This window comes from Coregonus clupeaformis, unplaced genomic scaffold (assembly GCF_020615455.1).
Source record: "Coregonus clupeaformis isolate EN_2021a unplaced genomic scaffold, ASM2061545v1 scaf0334, whole genome shotgun sequence".
In the NCBI taxonomy this organism is placed as follows: Eukaryota; Metazoa; Chordata; class Actinopteri; order Salmoniformes; family Salmonidae; genus Coregonus; species Coregonus clupeaformis.
Genome location: NW_025533789.1, coordinates 230,087 through 256,047, shown reverse-complemented (window position 1 = coordinate 256,047; position 25,961 = coordinate 230,087). Strand labels below are relative to the sequence as shown.

Genomic DNA, 25,961 nt, shown 5'->3' with positions numbered 1-25,961 from the left:
TGTATTTTGCTAAATTAATGATTTATAAACTGCACACGCACTAATATTTACCAAGCGGTCACTCGACTGGAATTGATTCGCTTCACACTCAACACGGGAAACTGTTAATCATGAAAAACCCAGCAGCGTTGCAGTTCTTCACGCAAACCGGTGCGCCTGGAACCTACTACCATTCCCCATTCACGCTCTGAATGGCACACATACACAATCCATGTCTCAATTATTTCCTCCCCTTCATCTACACTGATTGAAGTGGATTTAACAAGTGACATCAATAAGGGATCATAGCTTTCACCTGGTCAGTCAGTCTATGTCATGGAAAGAGCAGATGTTCATAAAGTTTTGTCTATACAGTGCATTCGCAAAGTGTTCAGACCCCTTGACTTTTTCCACATTTTGTTACGTTACAGCCTTGTTCTGAAATTGATTAAATAGTTTTCCCCCCTCATCAATCTACACACAATACCCCATAATGACAAAGCAAAAACAGGTTTTTAGAAAACAAAAAAACTGAAATATCACATTTACATAAGTATTCAGACCCTTTACTCAGTACTTTGTTGAAGCACCTTTGGCAGCATTACAGCCTTGAGTCTTCTTGGGTGTGACGCTACAAGCTTGGCACACCTGTATTTGGGGAGTTTCTCCCATTCTTCTCTGCAGATCCTCTCAAGCTCTGTCAGGTTGGATGGGGAGCGTCGCTGCACAGCTATTTCCAGGTCTCTCCAGAGATGTTCGATCGGGTTCAAGTCCGGGCTCTGGCTGGGCCACTCAAGGACATTCAGAGTCCCAAAGACACTCCTGCGTTGTCTTGGCTGTGTGCTTAGGGTCTTTGTTCTGTTGGAAGGTGACCCTTCGCCCCAGTCTGAGGTCCTGAGCGCTCTGGATTAGGTTTTCATCAAGGATCTCTCTGTACTTTGCTCCGTTCATCTTTCCCTCCATCCTGACTAGTCTCCCAGTCCCTGCCGCTGAAAAACATCCCCACAGCATGATGCTGCCACCACCATGCTTCACCGTAGGGATGGTGCCAGGTTTCCTCCAGACATGAGGCTTGGCATTCAGGCCAAAGAGTTCAGTCTTGGTTTCATCAGACCAGAGAATCTTGTTTCTCATGGTCTGAAAGTCCTTTAGGTGCCTTTTGACAAACTCCAAGAGGGCTTTTACTGAGGAGTGGCTTCCGTCTGGCCACTCTACCATAAAGGCCTGATTGGTGGAGTGCCGAAGAGATGGTTGTCCTTCTGGAAGTTTCTCCCATCTCCACAGAGGAACTCTGGAGCTCTGTCAGAGTGACCATTGGGTTCTTGGTCACCTCCCTGACCAAGGCCCTTCTCCCCCGATTGCTCAGTTTGGCCGGGCGGCCAGCTCTAGGAAGAGTCTTGTTGGTTCCAAACTTCTTCCATTTAAGAATGATGAAGGCCACTGTGTTCTTCGGGACATTCAATGCTGCCTACAATTTTTTGGTACCCTTCCCCAGATCTGTGCCTCGACACAATCCTGTCTCAGATCTACGGATAATTCCTTCGACCTCAGGGCTTGGTTTTTGCTCTGACATGCACTGTCAACTGTGGGACCTTATATAGACAGGTGTGTGCCTTTTCAAATCATGTCCAATCAATTGACTTTACCACAGGTGGACTCCAATCAAGTTGTAGAAACATCTCAAGGATGATCAGTGGAAACAGGATGCACCTGAGCTAAATTTCGAGTCTCATAGCAAAGGGTCTGAATACTTATGTAAAAGTTATTTCTGTTTTCTATTTTTATTTTTTTGCTAAATTTTCTAAAAACCAGTTTTTGCTTTGTCATTATGGGGTATTGTCACGATCGTTAACGGAAGATACGGAACAAGGCGCAGCGTGATAAGCGTACATTTTATTAAGTACTTAACACGACACAAAACAACAAACAAACGATACATGAAGTCCTAGGTTACACAAAACAAACCTTTACGGAACAAGATCCCACACCGACTAGTGCCAAACAGGCTGCCTAAGTATGGTCCCCAATCAGAGAAAACGAGATACAGCTGCCTCTGATTGGGAACCACCCTGGCCAACATAGATCTAAACGATCTAGCACATTAACATAGAAAATATAACACAGAAACTACACACCCTGGCTCAACATTTCAGAGTCCCCAGAGCCAGGGCGTGACAGGTATTGTTTGTAGATTTGAGGAAAAACATTAATTTAATCCATTTTTAGAATAAGGCTGTAACGTAACAAAATGTGGAAAAAGTAAAGGGGTCTGAATACTTTCCAAATGCACTGTATCTCTGAGAAAATTATTTTCGTAGATGGCCAATATGGAAAAGGAAACACTTTTTTTACGGGATAATTTCAAGAAATCACCACCTCACATCGGTTTCTAAATAGCGACAGGGGTTGGCTTTCGTTTGAATGATAGCGTAACCCTCAAATCGATGAATTCATGTCAGGCCAGACACATTCATGGGAGGAGCGCCCAATTATTTTCTTAGCCACCGTGGTCTGAAAATGACAGTTGCATTCTAAGTCCCACTACGGACTGGCGCGTATGACAAAAAATACCGGTACTAAACCAAAGATATCAATCTGTTTTAAGCAATCGATTTTGTGAGATCGTGATGACTATAAACTTTAATACTAACATCAGCATTCTGAGGTAAAAAGGATGTGTATTTCCTGTAATATTGTGTGGTGAAAACGTTAGTCTGTGTAATGTAGTAACACGTTCTGTCCACCATAGAGAAATTAGCGTAATATAACATGATTAAATATGCCAAAGTAATTCAATATTTGTATATATGATGATAGTAAATGTAGCACACTATTTATATTTCGTCCTACTTTATCCATGGAGAGAGTTTAAAAATACTCCTAAGCACAATTTAACCAGTCGCTCTAAACTAGAGCGTCCATAGGGTCTGTACAGCAGGCTGAACGTTTGACGTCCCTACTGTAGATGCGAATACCTTTTCAACTTCGACAACACCTTTGAGATCCATGACGACATAGAGATTCTGAAGCACATGGGGATGTCCCTGGGCCTGGAGAGTGGGAAGTGCAGCGCAGACAATCTCATCCTGGCCAAGTCCCTCATCCCCAGGTCCCTGGAGACCTACGTCATAGGTGAGAGTGGGAAAATGGCATTCATTGACAAGCATTTTTGACATGTGTGTGCGTGTGGAAACAGGCCATTTCTGTCATTTCAATCTGTCCTCATCTCCCCTCCCACAGGCATGGCCAGAGGCACTAGTCAAACAAGGTAGATTACCTCTCATAACTGTTCAATCAAAACTGTGATTTGAACACAATCCACTACCAAACAGGAACACTACATTTTACATTTTAGTCATTTAGCAGATGTTCTTATCCAGAGCGACTTACAGTTAGTGAGTGCATGCATTTTTCATACTGGCCCCCCGTGGAAATCGAACCCACAACCCTGGAATTGCAAGCGCCATGCTCTACCAACTGAGCTACACGGGACCACACTACACATGAAGAGTGATATTTCTATGATCCCTGTGTGGCTCTGTTCAAAAGTAGTGCACTATATAGGGAATAGGGTGCCATTTGGGATGTAGCTCAGAAATGATCCTGTTTTTGTGTGGCAAAATGTTTTGTTACACACCTTACTGATAACAGAAAAGCTCAAGCCACACAGGGATCATAGAAATATAAATGACTTAAGGTGGCATGATTGATTTTAATTTGAGAACTGAAGTAACTGACCCCGGTGGTGTGGGTTGTCGTAGTTCAGCTCTTTCCCAGGTGACCTGGACTTTGCCTCTTTGAATGGAAGGCGTAGCTACAGCCACAGTAGCACCGCCTACTCCGAGTCTCAAGGCCAGACGCCCAGCTCCTTCAACAAGGAAGAGGAGGACAATGACGATGATGACAACGAACCCTCTTCCCCAGAGTGACTGACGGACAGACAGCCAGCCAGGCATCAGTGATGCCCCGTATCTCTCTCTCTCTCTGGGACAGGACTCTCGTCTCCTACTCTGTTCACAGGGGGAATGGAAGTTCTCTGGGGATATGGCCAGTTATACAGGAAATAGGCATTCAGGTCTATGATATGATGTTTTAGAAGCATTTATATCTCTGTTTCTCTCTTAATTTCTTGCTTGTAGTTATTTTTGTAAATGTCTTCATGGCTGCTGCCCCTGTATTTCCTGCAGCGGCGAAAAACCTCTACGGGATCGGTGTCCCGTAGACGGGACGGTTGAGCTAACATGCGCTAATGTAATTAGTATGACTGTTGTAAGTAACAGCAAATATTCCAGGACATAGACATGTCTTATATAGGCAGAAAGCTTAAATTCTTGTTAATCTAACTGCACTGTCCAATTTACAGTAGCTATTACAGTGAAAAAATACCATGCTATTGTTTGAGGAGAGTGCACAACAACAGTTTGAACCCCTGCTGTCTCTGGCTCCACACCCACCACGCCCGGCCATCTAGATGTGTGAAAGTTAGTGTATAAGCTAATGATCCATCATGTATGACATTCCTGGGAGTGTGTAAAATTACATTTTGTATTACCATATCATTTTTGTATGTTCTCTATAGTTATGTACTTGAAAATGTATCAACTGACCAATTCGGCACATTTGGGCAGACTTGATACAAAATAGTGCAGTATTGCAATGCTTCACTGGATCAATCTGAAACTTTGCATGCTGCCATCTAGTGGCCAAAATCTAAATTGCGCCTAAACTGCAATATTATATTGTGGGCTTTCTCTTGCATTTTTTTTTTTTTACCTCATGTTTTTTTTGTTTGTATTATCTTTTACCAGATCTAATGTGTTATATTCTCCTACATTAATTTCACATTTTCACAAGCTTCAAAGTGTTTCCTTTCAAATGGTATCCAGAATATGCATATCCTTGCTTCAGGTCCTGAGCTACAGGCAGTTAGATTTGGGTATGTCATTTTAGGCGAAAATTGAAGAAAAGGGTCCGATCCTTAAAAGTTTAAGATGATGAATAACAAATCAAATTAACCAGTCCTCTGAGTTTTGAATGCCGCTTCTGGAGCCTGAATGCTGAAAGTGCGCTTGCGCTGAGATGCTTCAATCGCGAATTATCCTCCAGCTCAGTTGCTGCAGTACTGGAGTCGCGTGGTGAGGGTAACCGGAAGGGACTAGGCTATATTGGGTCGGAAATAACACTCGATTAAAATATATATATAAAACAGAGGCAATCCATCGTTTATAGACCGTTTGGGCATTAAAACATTCCTAACCATCTACGGTCATCATTTTGAACAACCCAAAGCCAACCATGTCGACCAAGGAGGAGACACCCGCCGCCGACGGAGATAAACCGCAGACGTCCTCCTGGAAAGATTCTATCTACAACCCACGAACAGGAGAGTTTATTGGCCGAACCGCTAAAAGCTGGGGTAAGAAACCGGTTTGGGGCGAGATCTGATCGGGTTTGCATATTAAAACAATGATATTTCCCATTGATGTGACAATTCATAGCCATACAGTCTCAATGACCGGCTTTAATCGGTGATCAATGTGAATGCAGCCTAGGATACAAATGTGCATATTAATTTTGATAATTCAATAAATAGCCTGTTTTTTTTTAGAATAGGCCTACATAACGGAGATGTTTGTTCATCGTGATTTTCGCCCCAATAATGGCAACAGCCAATCAAAGCTGATCTAACGGTATCGGAATTGTTTTTCCCCCTCTGTAGGCGCCTTCCCCGTTATAACCTCATATCCCATCTGCTACAGTCTATTCCTTACCGTCACTGATCTACTGAATTTATTTTACTCATCAACTGCAATGGCTATAGCCTAGAATAGATGGTTGCCTTATGTACCCGCACTTAAAATATTGGAATAAACATTTTAGGCTACATCCATTCATAATTTTTTCTCTCTCAATATTTCCACAAATGGCTCGAAATAGGCTTTTTTTTTTTGCCCAGGGGATTGCAAGTTATTAGCTATTAGTTCACTAGTGTAGGGGGGATTACATTTTTCATAAGAAAATCATGACTGAGTCTAACAGGCCGAATCTAGTCTGCCTTAACCAGGTCAGTAGGCTAATATGTATATGAATAAATCGCAATGGGATTAACATAAACTGGGATTAATCGGCCTGTAGCTTTACCAACACTTCCCCAATTTCGTCTCCCTAATCAGTGTAATGAAACTGTTCTTAGAATAACCGATAAAGCACGTTGTATCGTCTTGAGAAGCAGTCTTGCGCCAGGCTGGCAAGGGGTATGGGGCATGCATACAGTGTTTCCTCCTGTCATATCACCCTTCTTATTTCATTCGTAGTATGTCTAGGCAGATTTCGTGTGGCCTAATTCTACAAACTGTTGGAAAGGATTGTGACACACAGAACTGTGAAATTTAGTGGGTCTTCGGAATCTGGACGCCTCATTGAGTTCCTGAAGGCACTGAATTATATAATTAATAACATATTCATGCAAGCACGCAAGCGGTTCATTTGAAACTATGTTGCCAAAAATGTCGATAGGTTACAGTTAGTGACACTTGGTTTTTGCAATACAATGATAGCGCGAAACTATTTCTTGGCCACTACTCGCGTGTAGTCAGTAACTCTATAAGACATTACATTTAAATGTAACATTTAATTAATCTTTCATAGAGTTCTACGTCCTATCCTCCTCAAATTCCAGTGATTTAGAACGGAATTGGGATGTTGGTTGGTCAAATTTGCATAGGGCCTACAATAAATGCATACAATAGGTTTATACTAGGGTACAAAATGTATTGATTTTAGTATCCATGAAAAAATAAAATAATAATCGAACCCCAATTTTCTATAGGCCTAGAAATCGTACCATAGTTGCCAAGCTACTGTCTGTGGGAATAGTGTAGGCCTAGGCCTACCAGTTCATGTTCTGTTATGGCAATACAGGCTCATTGATTGACAGTCTTAGCCCCATCACAAATTCTGCAGTCATGTTGTCATGTACTAACAGTCTTTGCATGATGTTACTATCAAGCTCTCTCTCTCTCTCTCTCCCTCTCAAGGTCAAAACAGTTCTCTCTCAGATTGCACAGCAGGCACACAACTTGTAGCCTATTGTCAATGAGAAATAATGTGGGTTTTTTCTCTCTCCGCCAGTCTTGAGTTGCAGGAAGCATAAATCCATTTTAGATTTGAGAGAAATGTAGGGCCCTTAAATGCAGACCTGCCGTCGCTCGGTTTTAAAGCTGAAGACTGTGTGTGTGCATGTGTTGGTGGGCATCTGTGCGTGATTGTAATTGTGCAAGTTAACTGTGGCATAATTGTGCTCAGTTAATTCCTTCTCAACACATGCCCTTGAATACGGTTTATACTCTAGTTGGCTACAAACATGGGATAATGGTAAGCTTACTGATGCTGTGGGGGAGGTAGAGATAGGAAACTCCCATGGTCTCCCGAGTGGCGCAGTGGTCTGTGCCACTAGAGATCCTGGTTCGAATCCAGGCTCTGTCGTAGCTGGCCGCGACCGGGAGACCCATGGGGCGGCGCACAATTGGCCCAGCGTCGTCCAGGGTAGGGGAGGGAATGGCCGGCAGGGATGTAGCTCAGTTGGTAGAGCATGGCGTTTGCAACGCCAGGGTTGTGGGTTCGATTCCCACAGGGGGTTGGAAAAAATAAATAATGTATGCATTCACTAACTGTAAGTCGCTCTGGATAAGAGCGTCTGCTAAATGACTAAAATGTAAATGTAAAATGTCTTCTACCAAGTGTCTGACATTGAGGAACAGGAGCAATGACACTAGGCTTCAGTCAACACCTGCCATCCAGGACCTCTATACCAGGCGGTGTCAGAGGAAGGCCTAAAGAATTGTCAAATACTCCAGCCACCCAAGCTGTAGACTGTTCTCTCTGCTACCACACAGCAAGCGGTATCAGTGCACCAAGTCTGGAACCAACAGGACCCTGAACAGCTTCTACCCCGAAGCCATATGACTGCTAAACAAGACTGCTATATAGCTAATCAAATGGCTACCCGGAATGCCTGCAATTATCATTTTTTGCTCTCTTGCACTGACTTTATGCACACACACTGGACTCTACCCACACACTCACACATACTTACACTGACAACCCCACACACACATACAGTTGAAGTCGGAAGTTTACATACACCTTAGCCAAATACATTTAAACTCCGTTTTTCACAATTCCTGACATTTAATCCTAGTAAATATTCCCTGTCTTAGGTCAGAAGTTTACATACACTCAATTAGTATTTGGTAGCATTGCCTTTAACTCGTTTAACTTGGGTCAAACGTTTTGGTTAGCCTTCCACAAGCTTCCCACAATAAGTTGAGTGAATTTTGGCCCATTCCTCCAGAGCTGGTGTAACTGAGTCAGGTTTGTAGGCCTCCTTGCTCGCACACGCTTTTTCAGTTCTGCCCACACATTTTCTATAGGATTGAGGTCAGGGCTTTGTGATGGCCACTCCAATACCTTGACTTTGTTGTCCTTAAGCCATTTTGCCACAACTTTGGAAGTATGCTTGGGGTCATTGTCCATTTGGAAGACCCATTTGCGATCAAGCTTTAACTTCCTGATTGATGTCTTGAGATGTTGCTTCAATATATCCACATAATTTTCCTTCCTCAGGATGCCATCTATTTTGTGAAGTGCACCAGTCCCTCCTACAGCAAAGCACCCCCACAGCATGATGCTGCCACCCCTGTGCTTCATGGTTGGGATGGTGTTCTTCGGCTTGCAAGCAACCCCCTTTTTCCTCCAAACATAACAATGGTCATTATGGCCAAACAGTTCTATTTTTGTTTCATCAGACCAGAGGACATTTCTCCAAAAAGTACGATCTTTGTCCCCATGTGCAGTTGCAAACCGTAGTCTGGCTTTTTTATGGCGGTTTTGGAGCAGTGGCTTCTTCCTTGCTGAGTGGCCTTTCCGGTTATGTCGATATAGGACTTGTTTTACTGTGGATATAGATACTTTTGTACCTGTTTCCTCTAGCATCTTCACAAGTTCCTTTGCTGTTGTTCTGGGATTGATTTGCACTTTCCACACCAAAGTACGTTCATTCAGACAGAACACGTCTCCTTCCTGAATGGTATGACGGCTGCGTGGTCCCATGGTGTTTATACTTGCGTACTATTGTTTGTACAGATGAATATGGTACCTTCAGGCATTTGGAAATTGCTCCCAAGGATGAACCATTTTTTTTCTGAGGTCTTGGCTGATTTCTTTTGATTTTCCCATGATGTCAAGCAAAGAGGCACTGAGTTTGAAGGTAGGCCTTGAAATACATCCACAGGTACACCTCCAATTGACTCAAATGATGTCAATTAGCCTATCAGAAGCTTCTAAAGCCATGACATCATTTTCTGGAATTTTCCAAGCTGTTTAAAGGCACAGTCAACATTTTACATTTTAGTCATTTAGCAGACGCTCTTATCCAGAGCGACTTACAGTTAGCGTGCATACATCTTTCATACTGGCCCCCCGAGGGAATCGAACCCACAACCCTGGCGTTGCTAGCGCCATGCTCTACCAACTGAGCTACAGGAGGGCCTGTAGCTGTACACTTAGTGTATGTAAACGTCTGACCCACTGGAATTGTGATACAGTGAATTATAAGTGAAATAATCTGTCTGTAAACAATTGTTGGAAAAATTACTTGTGTCATGCACAAAGTAGATGTCCTAACCGACTTGCCAAAACTATAGTTTGTTAACAAGAAATTTGTGGAGTGGTTGAAAAACTAGTTTCAATGACTCCAACCTAAGTGTATGTAAACTTCCGACTTCAACTGTACATACATACATACATACATACATACACACACACACACACACACACACACACACACACACACACACACACACACACACACACACACACACACACACACACACACACACACACACACACACACACACACACACAATTGGTCCTCTGTAGCTCAATTGGTAGAGCATGGCGCTTGTAACGCCAGGGAGGTGGGTTCGATCCCCGCGACCACCCATACGTAAAAATGTATGCACACATGACTGTAAGTCGCTTTGGATAAAAGCGTCTGCTAAATGACATATTATATTATTATTACATATGCTGTTGCTAATGTCTATTATCTATCATGTTGCCTAGTCCCTTTACCTATATCTACATAGCTACCTCAATTACCTTGTACCCCTGCACATCGACTCGGTACTGTTACTCCATGTATATAGCCATCCCACTGGGCACAGACGCCAATTCAACATCTATTCAACTTTGGTTCAACGTAATTTCATTGAAATGACGTGGAAACAAAGTTGATTCAACCAGTGTGTTCCCAGTGGAATGTTATTTTTCACTAATTATTGTTATTCACTGTGTATTTATTTACATTATTGGAAAAGGACTCGTAAGTAAGCATTTCACTGTTAGTCTACACCCGTTGTTTACGAAGCATGTGACAAATACTATTTGATTTTAATTGAACATGACAAATGGATGTGGAAGAACCGTGGACAAGGCTTTGCAACTTTGTTCCTGAAGACCTTGATAGTCAATGCTCGTTAATCAGTCTTAAAATAGCTCAACAGTTGAATGTGCAATGACACCAACTCACACACACACACACACACATCACAGCTGAGGCTGGCAGTGATCGAGTTAAAGGCTCAACCAGAGCAAAAGGCCAATGATGCAGACACTCTGTTATAACATGTGTCTAGTGAATGTGTCCGTCCTGGTAAAAACATTGACACAGAACTGTACGTTTTCATCAGAATCTAAAGAAATAAGACCCATGTAGGGCAAATAGTTCAGTCTCATCCCTTTTTTTTTAAAGAGAGAGCTGCTGGTACAGTACAGCTGCTAAGCAATGCCTGAGCTGTCATTCTAAGCAGACAAACAGGGAGGGATGTCATGTTGCAGATCAGGGTCGTGTTAATTTGGCACCAAACCGGAGAAAACGGACTCAAACAGGGAGGGACTAGCCGGACCAATAAGAAACACTCAATTTTGTTTTCAGTTGCAAAACACTTTAAAACCTTTTCTGTTGCATACCCTAATGAAAATAACCCAGGTGTTCGTAAAATAAACGATTGTCATCATCTTCACATCCTCTTCCCTGGTGGAAGGAAGAGCTGAGATTGGGAGCAGTGGTGGAAAAAGTACCCAATTGTCATACTTGAGTAAAAGTAAAGATACCTTAATAGTAAAAGTGAAAATCACCCAGTAAAATACTACTTGAGTAAAAGTCTAAAAGTATTTGTTTTTAAATATAATTAAGTATCAAAAGTAAATGTAATTGCTAAAATATACTTAAGTATTAAAAGTAAAAGTATAAATCATTTCACATTCATTATATTAAGCAAACCAGACGGCACGATTTTCTAGTTTTTTTAAATTTGTGGATAGCCAGGGGCCCACTCCAACAACTCAGACATCATTTACAAATGAAGCATTTGTGTTTAGTGAGCCTGCCAGATAAGAGGCAGTAGGGAGGACCAGGGATGTTCTCTTGATAAGTGTGTGAATTCGACCATTTTCCTGTCCTGCTAAGCATTCGAAATGTAACGAGTACTTTTGGGTGTCAGGGGAAATGTATGGAGTAAAAAGTACATTATTTTCTTTAGGAATGTAGTGGAGTAAAAGTAAAAGTTTTAAAAAATTTAAATAGTAAAGTACAGTACAGATACCCCAAATAACTACTTAAGTAGTACTTTTAAAGTATTTTTACTTAAGTACTTTACACCACTGATGGGGAGAGAGGGGGATTGTTATTGAAGAGATAAAAGGATTGGACTCGAGTTAAAGGGATACTTTGGGATTTTGTCAATGCAGCCTTTTATCTACTTCCCCAGAGTCAGATAAACTCGTGGATACCACTTGTATGTATCTGTGTCCAGTATTAAGGAAGTTACAGGTAGTTTTGCTAGGGTTAGGGTTAGGGTTAGGGTTAGTCTGGATTGAGTCTAGGCCCTAATCCACAGGGACATAAACCAGAGAGTTCTGCAGACTGAGAGGAATGAGAGAGAGCAAGACAGCCAAGACCTGTCCATTAAAGGGATACTTTGGGATTTTGGCAATGATCCCAAAATAACTAGCGTTAGCGCAGTGACTAGAAGTCTATGGGTATCTGCTAGCATGCTAGCAGATATCCATGAAGGAAGTTAGAGGTAGTTTTACGAGCCAATGCTAGCAGACAGGGACGGCCTGTTCAATAGGGCGATATGGGCGACGCACTGCCAAACGGGAAAAGGAAGGGATTTTTTTTCTAATCAATTATATTACGGCAACAGTAGTTATCAGTGTTCACGTCTGATCTGCCAGCCACTAAATGTCAAATCAGGCTAAAGTCGTGCTTCAAATGGCCCCGCCCGTTTTTGGGGCGATTTCAGTCAAGTTGAAAATCGCCCAGAAGTCTCTCATAGCCTGTCATGTAAAATCTATTTTTTCAAATTTCAAAGCTTTCAATACATTCTCTATGGGTGTCTGTGGGCTTGCACTTACGCGCTTTCGTCATACGTGACGTAACCATGAACGTAACTAAGACAATAGCGGCTAGCAGCGTCTCTGTTGCGACCTGCAGTGTGGCGTTATTTTATGTTTTTAATTTGTAGACTTAGTTTACAAACATTCTGCCAACCATGGATTTCCAGTGGTTGGTTTTGGACTGATCTTGTTGATCGTGTACATACCCGCTACGAACGGACTAAATAATGAAAACGCTGCTGGCAGCGGAATCCCAATACAGCTGGGAGACTTGGCTGGATGACAGAGTCCCGGACAGAGAAGTGGAGCCGGCCGGCTTCACCCTGGTCAGAGCGGACCGCGATCCTGGTACGAGAGCGACTCTGTACCCGACATTGAACTGCTTTCTGTGTCATTGCGACCTTACTATCTGCCCCGTGAGTTCCCCCAATTGTTTGTTACCGTTGTGTACTGTTGATAATCACAAGTTTACTGGAGAACTGAGACCAAGTAGAGACTTTGGACAGGGTGGATATGGTATAATAAAGGCAGTTTATTCAGAGGTAAAGATATCTGGAATCGCGTGCACGGACTCGTTCGGTCAAACTCTTAGGGAGAAGAGAGCCCCGAAAACATTGTGTGCAGACATTTTATACAATAAATGATGTAGGTTGAATCTAGTAGTTCTGATCTTCTGATTGGTCCTGATGAGTTGGGCGAGGTCCCCTCCACTGTTGCATTGGCTCTGAGTCGGGTTCTCTGTCTTCAAATGTTCAGCCTAAAGAGAGGGGATTTTTGTGTGTGTGTGTGTGTGTGTGTTTAACAGTGATGATGTGTGTGTGTGTGTGTGTTATCAGTGATGATGTGTGTGTGTGTGTGTGTGTGTGTGTCCTCAGAGCAAGAACTCGTGAGTTGGAAGAACTGAGAGACCTATGGCGTGGGTGTTGTCCTTGGCCACCTGCTGACAAGGCTGACAAGATAGGACTCTTTTGTCCATTGTTATAGGATAGGAACAGCATTGATTGAAAACAAACGCCCAACACAAAATGGGTCATGCACAAGATTTTAGTCAGACCAAGCTATAACATTATATATTTACTACGACAGTACATTCAACCAAAAGCTAATATAACAAAGGCATCAGAGATTATTTATAATCTGTCACAGAAACTGGAATCCATCTCCCCAGATCAGTCAATAAATGCTTCTGGTATTGACTTATATGCTGCCCCTGTCTTCATGTTGTTGCTGGACATATCTTTTTTAAAATGTGTGTAGGTCACCTAAATCATCAGAGAAATTGCCCCTCCTGAGAATTTTTTCAGGAGCCGCCACTGCTAGCAGATACCCATAGACTTCCAGTCATTGCGCTAACGCTAGTTATTTTGGGATCATTGCCAAAATCCCAAAGTATCCCTTTAATGGACAGGTCTTGGCTGTCTTGCTCTCTCTCATTCCTCTCAGTCTGCAGAACTCTCTGGTTTATGTCCCTGTGGATTAGGGCTTAGACTCAATCCAGATCACGGAAGATCCACGTTATAGTGCGATTGAAATGTAAAGGTAATTTCCGATTGAGCCGACATATGCAGCGTCAAAGATTGTCTATATACTGACAAGATACGGGACTCTCCGTTCTAACAATGGGAATAAATTAAGATTATTCGTCAAAATTTGACTTCTGCTTTAAACCAACACCTCTGAAAGAAATGTCAGCAAAGGCGGAAGGCAGGCGGGAGGAGCCTGGAGCAGGCGGGAACATTCCAGTGAGATTGCAGATATGCATGTTAACAACAGGCACTTCTCCGATATAAAATAATTTTTCTCAAAGTGTGTCCACTTAATATCAGTACATGCGCAACAACCTAAGCATTATGAAACTTCTATTCGCTCAAATAGGCTTTACGTAGCAAATTAGCCATTGAATTCTATGTTGACCGGTGGTGGTCCTCTGTAGCTCAGCTGGTAGAGCACGGCGCTTGTAACGCCAAGGTAGTGGGTTCGATCCCCGGGACCACCCATACACAAAAATGTATGCACGCATGACTGTATGTCGCTTTGGATAAAAGCGTCTGCTAAATGGCATATTATTATTATTATATACAAAGAATCCATACAACAAACCTCCTTAATCGCTTTTTTTTCGCGGGGACAAGATTTTAGGGTGGAGTCAGCCCTCTTCCTCTCTGGCAGCCTTTACTATGAATGTGGTCTCCGCGAATGCGGGAACATTGCCTTTAAAACGTGCATAGCAGACAAAACGCAATTGGATTGACTCTGGCCCTAGGCCTGCCTTGGGTGGGTAAATTGGCTGCTATTGTAGCTTATTTTCTCTCATGCTTATTACTGACACACAAACACACATGCACACAGAACACAATAAAAGTATTTATTATTTAAATTATTATTTTCTGTGTATTTCAGTATTTGGCCAAATCAGCTACTTCTATTTTAAGTATTTGAAACTTATTTTCAAAAATACTTATTTCCAAATGTAATGTTTCAAATACCCCTAGGAACAAACAGACCTGAGTTCAATGCATTGAGTAAATATTTGTTTTTGAAAATACATTCAAATACATGCCAATACTTTAAGTGTATTTCCAAATACATTCCAATATTCTACTACTTGTATTTTCAACGACAAACTAGCCAAATAGTTACTTTGAAATGTCTTAAGTAATTTAAATACCCTAAATAGTATTTGAACACAGGTCTGAGACACACACACATACCTTAAACACACACAATTGGTCAACACAAACGTATGTGCTGAGGCCAGTGTGTGTCTGTATACCTCAAAGGGCACTATTGTGACAAATGCCATGTGCATAAATGAGTGCACCGGCAAAGGGGTCCCTCAGAAAATAATCATTGAGAGATTTCAGTGCGAACTGAGTATGTCTCAAAGTCAAAACATTGTTATGAGTTATGCACACTCAAGTTTTCTTTTTTTTGTTGTCTTATTTCTTGTTTGTTTCACCCCAAAAAATATTTTGCATCTTCAAAGTGGTAGGCATGTTGTGTAAATCAAATGATACAAACCCCCAAATAATCCATTTTAATTCCAGGTTGTAAGGCAACAAAATAGGAAAAATACCAAGGGGGGTGAATACGTTTGCAAGCCACTGTAGTGTGTGTGTGATTGAGTGTATGTATGGTTGCATATATAGTTACATTTTAGTCATTTTAGCAGACGCTCTTATCCAGAGCGACTTACTGTTAGTGAGTGCATACATTTTCATTTATTTAGCAGTTTTATGGCTTGGGGTTAGAAGCAGTCTCTGAGCCTGTTGTTCCGAGAGCCGATGCTCCCATACCGTTTGCCGGACAGTAGCAGAGTGAACAGTCTATGGCTTTGGTGGCTGGAGTCTTTGGCAATTTTTCAGTCCTTCCTCTGACACTGCCTGATATAGTGGTCCTGGATGGCAGGGATCTTGGCCCTGGGCTGTCCGCACCACCCTCTGTAGCACTTTGCGGTCAAGGGCAGTGCATTTCCAATACCAAGCTGTGATGCAGCCAGTCAAATGCTCTCGATGGTGCAGCTGTAACTTTTTGAGGATGCGAGGGCCATTGCCAAATCTTTTCAGCCTCCTGAGGGGGAAGAGGCGCCAATCTCCGTAGGCGCCACCTATCAGATTAATGAAGGGGACTGAATGAGGGCATCTTCCTGGAATGAAACCTTCGACCTTAGAATGATTGCCTAGCTGTATTTGACCACTTACCCTTTCAGTAGTGTTACTGTAATTGACACTTAGACCAGCTTCAAAGGTTTACCAACCAGAGATTATTCAATCAGTACCACTAAAAGTAGTAGTGTCTGGTTATCTCATTACCTCTGTGGGTTGATCTTGGTTGGGTTTCATTCTGGGAAGATGTTCCATTCCCTGTGCCCTTGTTCACTCTGCTTCAAGGATCTGAGACAACATACTGGGTAGGTGTAAGCAAGGCAAGCAATAGCTCCACCTAGGATTGCCTTCATTCACATTTCCAGTCCTGTCAGATCTGTGACAGGGAGAGAAGAAGGGCAGATGGGTGGCAGCGTCTTACTGGAATGAAATGCATCCATAGTTTCTCCCATGAGTGTATAAATACTCACGTGTCCTCTGTCTGTCCACTCTTTTATTACAAGTTGACAGTAGCATTTGGTTTACTCCTGCTACCCCAACTGGACAAAGGCTAGACATGCTAGATTCTACCAACTTCATATAGGCCAGTGGTCACCAACCTTTTCTTAGTCAAGATCACTTTCTGAGTCAAAATGCAAGCAGAGATCTACCGCTCAGAATTTTTTTGAACATTACATAAGCGTAAGCCTATGCAACATTAAACTATTAAAGACAGTACTGTAATGAGGTTTGTGCAGTATGCTATAGGCCCAATACGTTATCACCGCATATTGACTTCGTTTGAATTGCCCTGCCAATGCATTGTTGTTCGGACCATTAAAAAAAAAAATATATATATATATATATATAATAATTGGAGGTAGGCAATTGGATCACACTGGTAATATATCAGTTGTTGTATTACTTGTGAGGCACAGCTGACTGAGCATACATTTCAATAATTTACTTTTAATTTTTTATTTTGCTGGCTGATGGTGCCTGCATCTGATGGTCAGTCTCAGCAGAGGGAGAGAGCAGCAGACTGAGGGTCCGCCTCTCAACGTCCCTCCTCTCTCCCTTTCCTCCACTGATACTGACCAAAAAGGGACACCGTCTTCCAGCTGATGGAGAAACTCGAGTCGCACCGCATTATTTCTGCCTCATGTACAAATTCATGTTACTCCTGTGTAAAGTGAAAGTGAAATATTACCCAATATTAAAAAGGACCCAAGCCGCTAATAATAACTACGCAAGCCAATCGATACACTTTCCTACTCATTCATTACAGTTGCAGTGCTGGTTGTAGCATGAGTGGAAGTAGGAAAAATACGCATTTTATGGCTTCTAAAAGTGTTGAATACAAAGTGTTGACAGTGCTGAGTAAGAATTTAAACATGAACTCACTCATAAAAACAGCCGCTCTTTGCTATATTCATGAAGAAAAAGAAAAAAGGAACGCAAGGCTTTATCATTGTTTTTTTTACAGAAATGTTTGGCAATCGACTAGGGATGCCTTGGAGATCGACCAGTCGATCGCGATCTACCGGTTGGTGACCACTGATATAGGCCTTTTTTTAAATAAAAGTTATTTGGGGGGAGGGGGACAAACTCAATATACTTTAAAATGACTCAAGTCAAATCTAAACTGTGTAGAAATGATACATGACCTACATTCATATGGTTTCTTGACTGTGTCCAGCTCGCTAATAATCACTGAAATGAAATTGTTTGTACATTTTGACGGCGAGGAAATGCAACAAATGTTCTATGTGGCCCTCCAGACCTCATTGAAGACTGAATGAGGCCCTGGGGCAAAATGAGTTTGACACCGCTGATTTAAACAAACATCTCTTCTGTCCCAGTGATCATTGGAGTCTTAGAGGGAGATGTGCTTTCCATGTCTATATGAAGGTTTTCAGAGGGAGCTAGAGGAGACATGGGGTCTCCACATGGGGACATCTCAATAGTCTAAAGTGACATTCTTGCTTTGTCTCCTCTCCTATATCTACACCAGTGGAGGCTGGTGACTTGACATTTTTGTTTTGGAGGATGGGAGACCCACGGTGTAGGCGTGAACCACATGAAGACAACAAAGCGTTTAAAAAAATCGTCAGACAAATTATTTTAACCTAAAACATTTAATAAAGACAGTAACATATGGGGAATGGGAATGAGCTACTTACTCAGTGTTGGGAAGGGATCACAGCAGTGATTGAATTAGGGTATGAGGCATGACTTGAGGTGATCAGAGGCTTGACTTCATTGCAGGACAGGGGTTGAGGTTTTCAGTTTTATATCACTAATTTTAGATTGTAAATCTTTTGGACATCAGAGCAATCTTGAGGGAATTCTATTTCAGTCAGAAAAGGATCTTCATATGACAGGTTAGCTATAAAAAACATTGCAGAGAGCCTATCCAACTGACAATCTCTTAGAAAAAAAATATAAACAATTGGCACAAAAATAACTGATATTGGCACAAGATGGAGGAAATATTGGAACGTAACTAACAAAATTACAGTTAACTAAATGTACATGTACGCTTAATCCAGTAAACTAATGTATAGAATGTATTATACAAGAGACAAAATTCACAAATTCTACAGCACAACAGCAGAGTCATGTCTTAAGTGTAAAACTAACAATGACTCAATAATCTGTGCCTTCTGGGAATGTTATAAAGTCCAAAAGTTATGGGCGGAATTAGAAAGTTGGCTATCAGAAGTCAATTTTAAATCTGTCTGTCTGCATATTTCGAGACATGGCATATGAGGGTGCAGTGAGATACCCAATGAGTTGGATGATACTTTTCTCGTCAATCATCTTGAAAAAACATATACTTAAACTGGAAATCAACCAATCCTCTGTTGTTAACACAAGGGAATGATAAAATGCTTTATTATTTAAATGTTGAAAGTGCGTGGGCGACAGAGAGAAACAAAATGGTGCAGTTTGAGGCCATGTGGCGGAGAGTGATGCGAGCACTGGAGATGGGGGTGTGAGCATGTAGGTCTGGGCAGGTGTGATGTAGTTGATGTTTGTGTGATGTTGTTGTTTGTATGTGTATGTTTTGTATTGTTTAAAATTGAAATTAAAAAAATCTTACCAACATTTAAAAAAAGTGTGTTTTTGTGTATGTGATTGACTCTACATACAGTAATGAGAGAAAATTGACAGGGCTAGTCACAGTGCTTGGAGAGGAAACATTCAATGTGCCAGTGGATGAGCGGGCACATGAGACATGGCTTCAGTTCATGTCAGGAGAGAGTTGACACTGGTAGTGGAGTGGAGTGGTCATCACCTCTTAATCAGGGAACAGGAGGGTACTTAACTGTAAATACAAATAGCAGATACATTCCATTATAGCAGTGCCATCATACGTTTGAGCAACAAGTTTCTCCATGAAGTTAAACTCCGACATCTCCGATTCAACAAAGTCGAACACAGACTGCGCATCTCGTCCACTTTACACATCAAAGTTGCCCAAGAAACGTTCCTAAATAAAGCCCTGATCATCGCTTACGTGCCTTTTTGTCGAGCAAAACGTTTTGTGGAAGGTACTACGCTGCCTACATTTTGTTTGTAAGCCCACTAGTCTACTCATTTGTTGTCATTAAATGTCCTGAATAATAGAACGGAAAATAGTTTGGTTGTTGGCACAATAGCCTAGGCTATCCTACACAATTGCACACAGTAGCCTAGACTCAGTTTCCAATCCGACGCACAGAAACATATGAAAACATTAACTGATTACCTTGATGCTTTCTCTGTTAAATCTTCTAGACCCTGCTGTAAATCAAGCAGACAATGGCAGATAATCAACATAAATGTAGGGGTATCGGATTGGATCCAATGTGGATCACAACTGTCTTCACTGGTGCAACGAATGAGACATCAAAATATTCTGGACATTATTCCTAACACCGTTTTCTCGCACTAGCTGTTTTTGCAGGGTGTGATATATCAATTTTGTAATTGCATACATCATTTTGGATTTCTGTCCCATGAAATCTGTTTTCACGGCGTAGCCTAAAATATCAATATGAACATTTGATAAAGCGGTGCTGCCATTAGTAACACACAATCGCATACTGTGCCTTCAGAAAGTATTCATACCCCTTGACTTTTTCCACATTTTGTTGTGTTACAGCTTGAATTAAAATGGATAAAATTTAGATTTTGTGTCACTGGTTTACACACAATACACATAATGTCAAAGTGGAAATATGTTTTTAGAAATGTTTACAAATTACTAATAAAATGGAAAGCTGAAATGTCTTGAGCCAATAAGTAATCAACCCCTTTGTTATGGCAAACCTAAATAAATCCAGAAGTAAAAATGTGCTTAATAAATTGCATGGACTCAATAATCTGCAATAATAGTGTTTAACATGATTTTTGTACCCCACACATAGAATTATCTGTAAGGTCCCTCAGTCGAGCAGTGAATTTCAAACACAGATGCAACCACAAAGACCAGGGAGGTTTTCCAATGCTTCTCCTAAGAAGGGCACCTATTAGTAGATGCCTAGATGGGTAAAAAAATAAAAAAAGCAGACATTGAATATCCCATTGAGCATGGTGAAGTTATTAATTACACTTTAGATGGTGTATCAATACACCCAGTCACTACAAAGATACAGGCGTCCTTCCTAACTGTTGCTGGAGAAGAAGGAAACCGCTCAGTGATTTCACCATGAGGTCAATGGTGACATTAAAACAGAGTTTAATGGCTGTGACAGGAGAAAGCTGAGGATGGATCAACAACATTGTAGTTACTCCAGAATACTAACCTAAATGAAAGAGTGAAAAGAAGGAAGCCTGCACAGAATACAAATATTCCAAAACATGCATCCTGTTTGCAATAAGGCACAAAAAAAAACGTGGCAAAGAACTGAATGTCCTGAATACAAAACATTATTTTTGGAGCAAACACAACACATCGCTGAGTACCACTCTATAGATTTTCAAGCATGGTTGTGGCTGCATCATGTTATGGGTATGCTTGTCATCGGCAAGGACTCGTTTTCTTTTAAAAGAAACAGAATAGAGCTAAGCGCATGCAAAATCCTAGAGGAGAACCCGGTGTTCAGTCTGCTTTCCAACAGACACTGGGAGACAAATTCACCTTTCAGCAGAACAATAACCTAAAACACAAGGTCAAATACACACTGGAGTTGCTTACGAAGACGACATTAAATGTCCTTAGTGGCATAGTTACAGCTTTCACTTAAATCAGCTTGAAAAGCTATGGCAAAACTTGAAAATGGCTGTCTAGCAATGACTAACAACCAACTTGACAGAGCTTGAAGAATTAATAAAAGCAAATATTGTACAATCCAGGTGTGCAAAGCTCTTAGAGACTTACTCAGAAAGGCTCACAGCTGTAATCGCTGCCAAAGGTGATTCTAACATGAATGGACTCAGGGGTGTGAATACTTACAGTACCAGTCAATAGTTTAGACACACCTACTCATTCAAGGGTTTTTCTTTACTTTTACTATTTTTTACATTGTAGAATAATAGTGAAGACATCAAAACTATGAAATAACACATATGGAATCATGTAGTAACCAAAAAAGTGTTAAACCAAAAAGCAAAGTGATGGAGTGCTGCATCAGATGACCTGGCCTCCACAATCACCTGACCTCAACCCAATTGAGATGGTTTGGGATGAGTTGGACCGCAGAGTGAAGGAAAATCAGCCAACAAGTGCTCAGCATATTTGGGAACTCCTTCAAGACTGTTGGAAAAGCATTCCAGGTGAAGCTGGTTGAGAGAATGCCAAGAGTGTGCAACGCTGTCATCAAGGCAAAGGGTGGCTATTTGAAGAATCTCAAATATAAAATATATTTTGATTTGTTTAACACTTTTTTGGTTACTAGATGATTCCATATGTGTTATTTCATAGTTTTGATGTCTTCACTATTATTCTACAATGTAAAAAATAAAGAAAAACCCTTGAATGAGTAGGTGTGTCCAAACTTTTGACTGGTACTGTATGTAAATAAGATGTGGAATACGTCAAGTTGTGAAGGCACTTCCCATTGATGGCCCATAAGGGGTTGTTGGGTTTCGTATTCAGATGATTAAGCTTTCAGAACATTCACACCTAGCCTACTGGTCAATCAGCTCACAGTCGTCTGGACACTTTCCTATGTGCAGTGCATCTCAGTCATATTTCCCTCCTTTTCATATCGAAAAAATTCAACTGGTAGCTTATTGATACAAACTTTACATAGGCTATTGGTGCCAATCACTATAGCCTAATAATCCTCCAATCGATGGAAATATTTTTTGTGCTGCCAACAAACAGTGGTGCCGAATCTCTATTAATTAGTCTATTCTAAAAACAAAAAAATCATAATGTGCTGAAAATGAATCCCATACATCTTCTTGAATGAATGAATCAGCACAGCCCTCTCTAAAGCAATTATGATGTTTGAGTAGGCTAGGCCTATTTAAGGAAATATCATAGGCCTAGTTTTATTATATTGATAATTAGATTCTATACAGAAAATTGAAAGAAAACTAATTATGAGGTTGAAATAACATTTATTTATATGTGCACGTTTTTTATTTATTCATTCATATATTAGTAGGCTTATGGATTGCATGTTTTAATTTATTTGCCCAACCTTGTTTCATTTATTTTGTCTAAGGGACAGTTTGAAATTTACTGGGGTAGGGGGTCTGGTCCCAAATAGGGGAGAGTTGTGTAACTTTTTTTTGCTTTGGGGAGGGTAGTGTGTTTTTTTATTGGGCACAGGGGAGGGTAGTGTGTTTTTTTATTGGGCACAGGGGAGGGTAGTGCGTTTTTTCCCCTCATATACATTTGCAGGTTTTACTATATAGGCCTAATGTCCTCATCTACTTGCATTCACCTCCAATTTAACATTTAAGCAATTTAGCAGATGCTCTTATCCAGAGCGACTTACAAAATGGTGCATGAAACTTTTTCTTTTTCTTTTTTTTGTGTGTGGGGGGTTAGGGTGGATTACCTCCCCTATCAAGGTGTACTTTCCCTTATGCACTACGCTTCTCCGCTCGCTTACTATAACACAGGTCAATATAGTCTACCGGTCAACTTTCTATCTTGCCCTCTATCTATAGTGAAAATAGTGCAGGGTTTCCGTTTGCCGGTAATAGCCGGCTTTTGCCCCCCCCAAAAATTTTTTAAAAGCCGATCAATAAAATTGTTGCAGGCCAATTGTCCGGGAGAATAAAACAATTCCATTGCAAAATAAAGCTTTTTAGCCTATTCATTGATGAAAATATCAGTTGATGTAAATACATTTGACAGGTCATGCTTATCGGTCTATGAGTAATTTGCATAATTTAGTGGAATTAAATTGGCGCGTGTGTATTTTCTAGGGGTATCGTAACGGATATGGGCAATTTTCTGGATCCAGAAATTTTTTGTAGTTATCCTTGATCGGAATTATAATTTTTTTGGGGTGCCAGCACGCATCTTTCGCATGTTAGTTAGTCATGTGCAAGGTTCTACGTGGTCTAAATAACTCAACTGGCTGTCTTTAAAGAGAAGGGCGGGCTGCACGTTGATCCTGCTGCTTTGATTGGATAGAGTGAAGCTGTATTTCTCCATCCACTCGCTTCATAATTTCCTTGCATGTTTATAGTAGGATCATTTAGATTGCTGCTGCCTGCTACTATGATAAATCACATGGCAAGGGCGTTTGCTATCAACCTGTCAATGTGCATAATATCTAACAAGCGGCACAAGAGTAGGGAAAAAATATGAAACGCTGATGCGCATTCTGACTGAGTGACAGCAAACATGGCTGCCCGCTGCAAGTTGAGGACACACAGAGACACTCACACACCCTCTGCGCGTTGCTCCTAATCTGCAGTTTTTTTGCTGTGAGAACGTGCAGGGAGGTATTTTCCACACATCTACTTAAGCATATTAAAACACTTCAGTTTTTTCAGATCACGAGTATCATCCGATCCGACTATCAACTGTCAATGTACGGATACGATTACGAATACGAGTATGGCCATGTCGGCACACTCCTAGGATTTTCGTTAGTTGTTATGATTCTTATTTTATCACACATGTACAGCATACAGAAATGAGCCTAGTTTAAGCAGAAAAGCTGTCAGACAGCGCAAGAGCTGCTACAGCTTGCTGTTGGATTGAAACGTGCTTTTATAAGCCCAATCATTGCGCAACAATTCTAAATGAAATCACGTGTTAACTGTTTTGATAGCCACAATTAAAAATAGCTATTTGATTTCTCAACTGGTAATTGAAGTGCACTTCCCATTTGCCATTCAAGTGCATATAACAGTGGGCAGGCTTCAGCACATGAGCTGCAGGCAGTATGCATTTTGAAAACATAAACTTAATTGTTTGAAACCTGAACATTTTTACTACATATTATGAGGCAATATGAGGCTTGCTTCAAAGTAGCCCAGGCAAAATACGACCAAACGTGGAGGCAATTATTTTATAAAGACTTCCATATGCCATTGAAACCAGTAGCCTATTTCTTTCATGTTGTATTGGTTTTCAAATCAACTTTCTTTCATTGTCCAGTAGCCAAAAGGCACAATCCTAGTCATATTAGCAACCCATGTTAGTTGTTGCATTTTTAGATCTCCCCCTCTTTTTACATTTCTAATGGGTATTTTCATCTGTCTCATGAAACCGCTTGCATGTGCAGCATGCTTTTGACAATGGTGTTTTGCCACTAATTGCATTATGGAACAAACATTCGCTCGTAGCCTAATGCCTTGTGCGCAATGTGCAGAAATAATAGTTTATCAACATTTTAAGCGAAACGTTCTGATCTTTTTCATAAGCCTCATTGCTTATTTATTTTTTATTTTTATGTAGCCTAGGCCTACTGGTTGTATGCATTTGGGATCTATCGTCCCACAACTGTCCCAGAGTCAGTTTGGAACAGGCTATTTCTTTCTCGCACAGAACGACAAGCTGACCTATAGAATAGGAAAACCTTTCTACCATGGGGAATAGTATATTGATATAGACCAGGGGTGTCAAACTCCTTCCACGGAGGGCCAAGTGTCTGCGGGTTTTGGGTTTTTACTTTCAATTAAGACTTATACAACCAGGTGAGGGGATGTCCTTACTAATTAGTGGCCTTACTTCATCAATCAAGTACGAGGGTGGAGCGAAAACCCACAGACACTCGGCCCTCCGTGGAATCAGTTTGACACGTGACATAGACTAGTGATTTTGCTTGTTGGCTGAGAAACTACATGTGGACAGTTATTCAAACTTCTTCAAATGCTAAAATGTTCAATATAAATCCACAATATAGAGGAATAGCTGATAGGCAGTGGAGAGGCCAGGTGCGTCATTACGCATGAAAGAACAGTGAAGACACACAGCTCAAAAAGCTCCCGTATTGATCTTGTTTAGGGACAATACAATTATTCTACGTAGACTAGCCTATAACACCACAATCCAGTTAATAATTGTATTATTGTTTTCAAGTGAATGCAATTGAGTACAATTCTACTCTAGGCTGTAAACTGCAGTGAAAATGACATTTGAATAATGGCGCAAAAAAACCTATTATTTGAACGTTTCATTCCATTTGGATCAGTTGTAGGTCTACTCTCGAAGGATTATAGAAAGGCACAGTAGCATGATAGTCTGGTTGTATTTTTAATTCTGATACTGATGCACTGTCTGTTGCCCATCATCATTCTCCCAAGTCGTCCTATGTGGCCACATGCCTATGTTCCTAAATATTTGTCATTTAACTTTTAAAATGTATTACCTTCTATTGTGTGGCATAAACACAACTAGTCACAATGTTGTAATCTGATTAGGCTAATTCAAAAGTCTCCTGTAGGCTACCTGTGCATGTTCATCCACTCCAATATAATTCCAGCATCCAAACTGTGCAACAGCCATTCGATTAATGGAAATAGACATCTGTT

At 41.0% G+C, this 25,961-nt stretch overlaps 2 protein-coding genes and 1 non-coding gene across 9 annotated transcripts in view; 2 read left to right on the top strand and 1 right to left on the bottom strand.

The window, feature by feature from the left end:
• Nucleotides 1–4,229, top strand: part of LOC121561501 (transcription factor Dp-2-like) — a 31,207-nt gene extending 26,978 nt beyond the window's left edge. For 5 of the 6 annotated variants that reach the window (XM_041874060.2, XM_041874050.2, XM_041874076.2 and 2 more), the window contains 3 exons: nt 2,945–3,111; nt 3,220–3,247; nt 3,746–4,229. In XM_041874060.2, coding sequence (XP_041729994.2) covers nt 2,945–3,111; nt 3,220–3,247; nt 3,746–3,908 — 358 coding nt within the window. In that variant the 3' untranslated portion in view covers nt 3,909–4,229. Of the gene's footprint in view, nt 1–2,944; nt 3,112–3,219; nt 3,248–3,740 lie in introns of all 6 variants that reach the window. The other variant, XM_041874072.2, reaches the window with a different exon arrangement.
• An 834-nt stretch (nt 4,230–5,063) lies between these two features.
• LOC121561491 (sodium/potassium-transporting ATPase subunit beta-3) overlaps nt 5,064–25,961 on the top strand; it is a 49,822-nt gene continuing 28,924 nt past the window's right edge. The window contains exon 1 of one of the 2 annotated variants that reach the window (XM_045214906.1): nt 5,064–5,395. In XM_045214906.1, coding sequence (XP_045070841.1) covers nt 5,275–5,395 — 121 coding nt within the window. In that variant the 5' untranslated portion in view covers nt 5,064–5,274. The remainder of the gene's footprint in view (nt 5,396–25,961) is intronic. The other variant, XM_041874040.2, reaches the window with a different exon arrangement.
• trnaa-agc lies at nt 9,454–9,528 on the bottom strand. The gene has a single exon. It is a non-coding gene; the product is annotated as a tRNA-Ala (tRNA).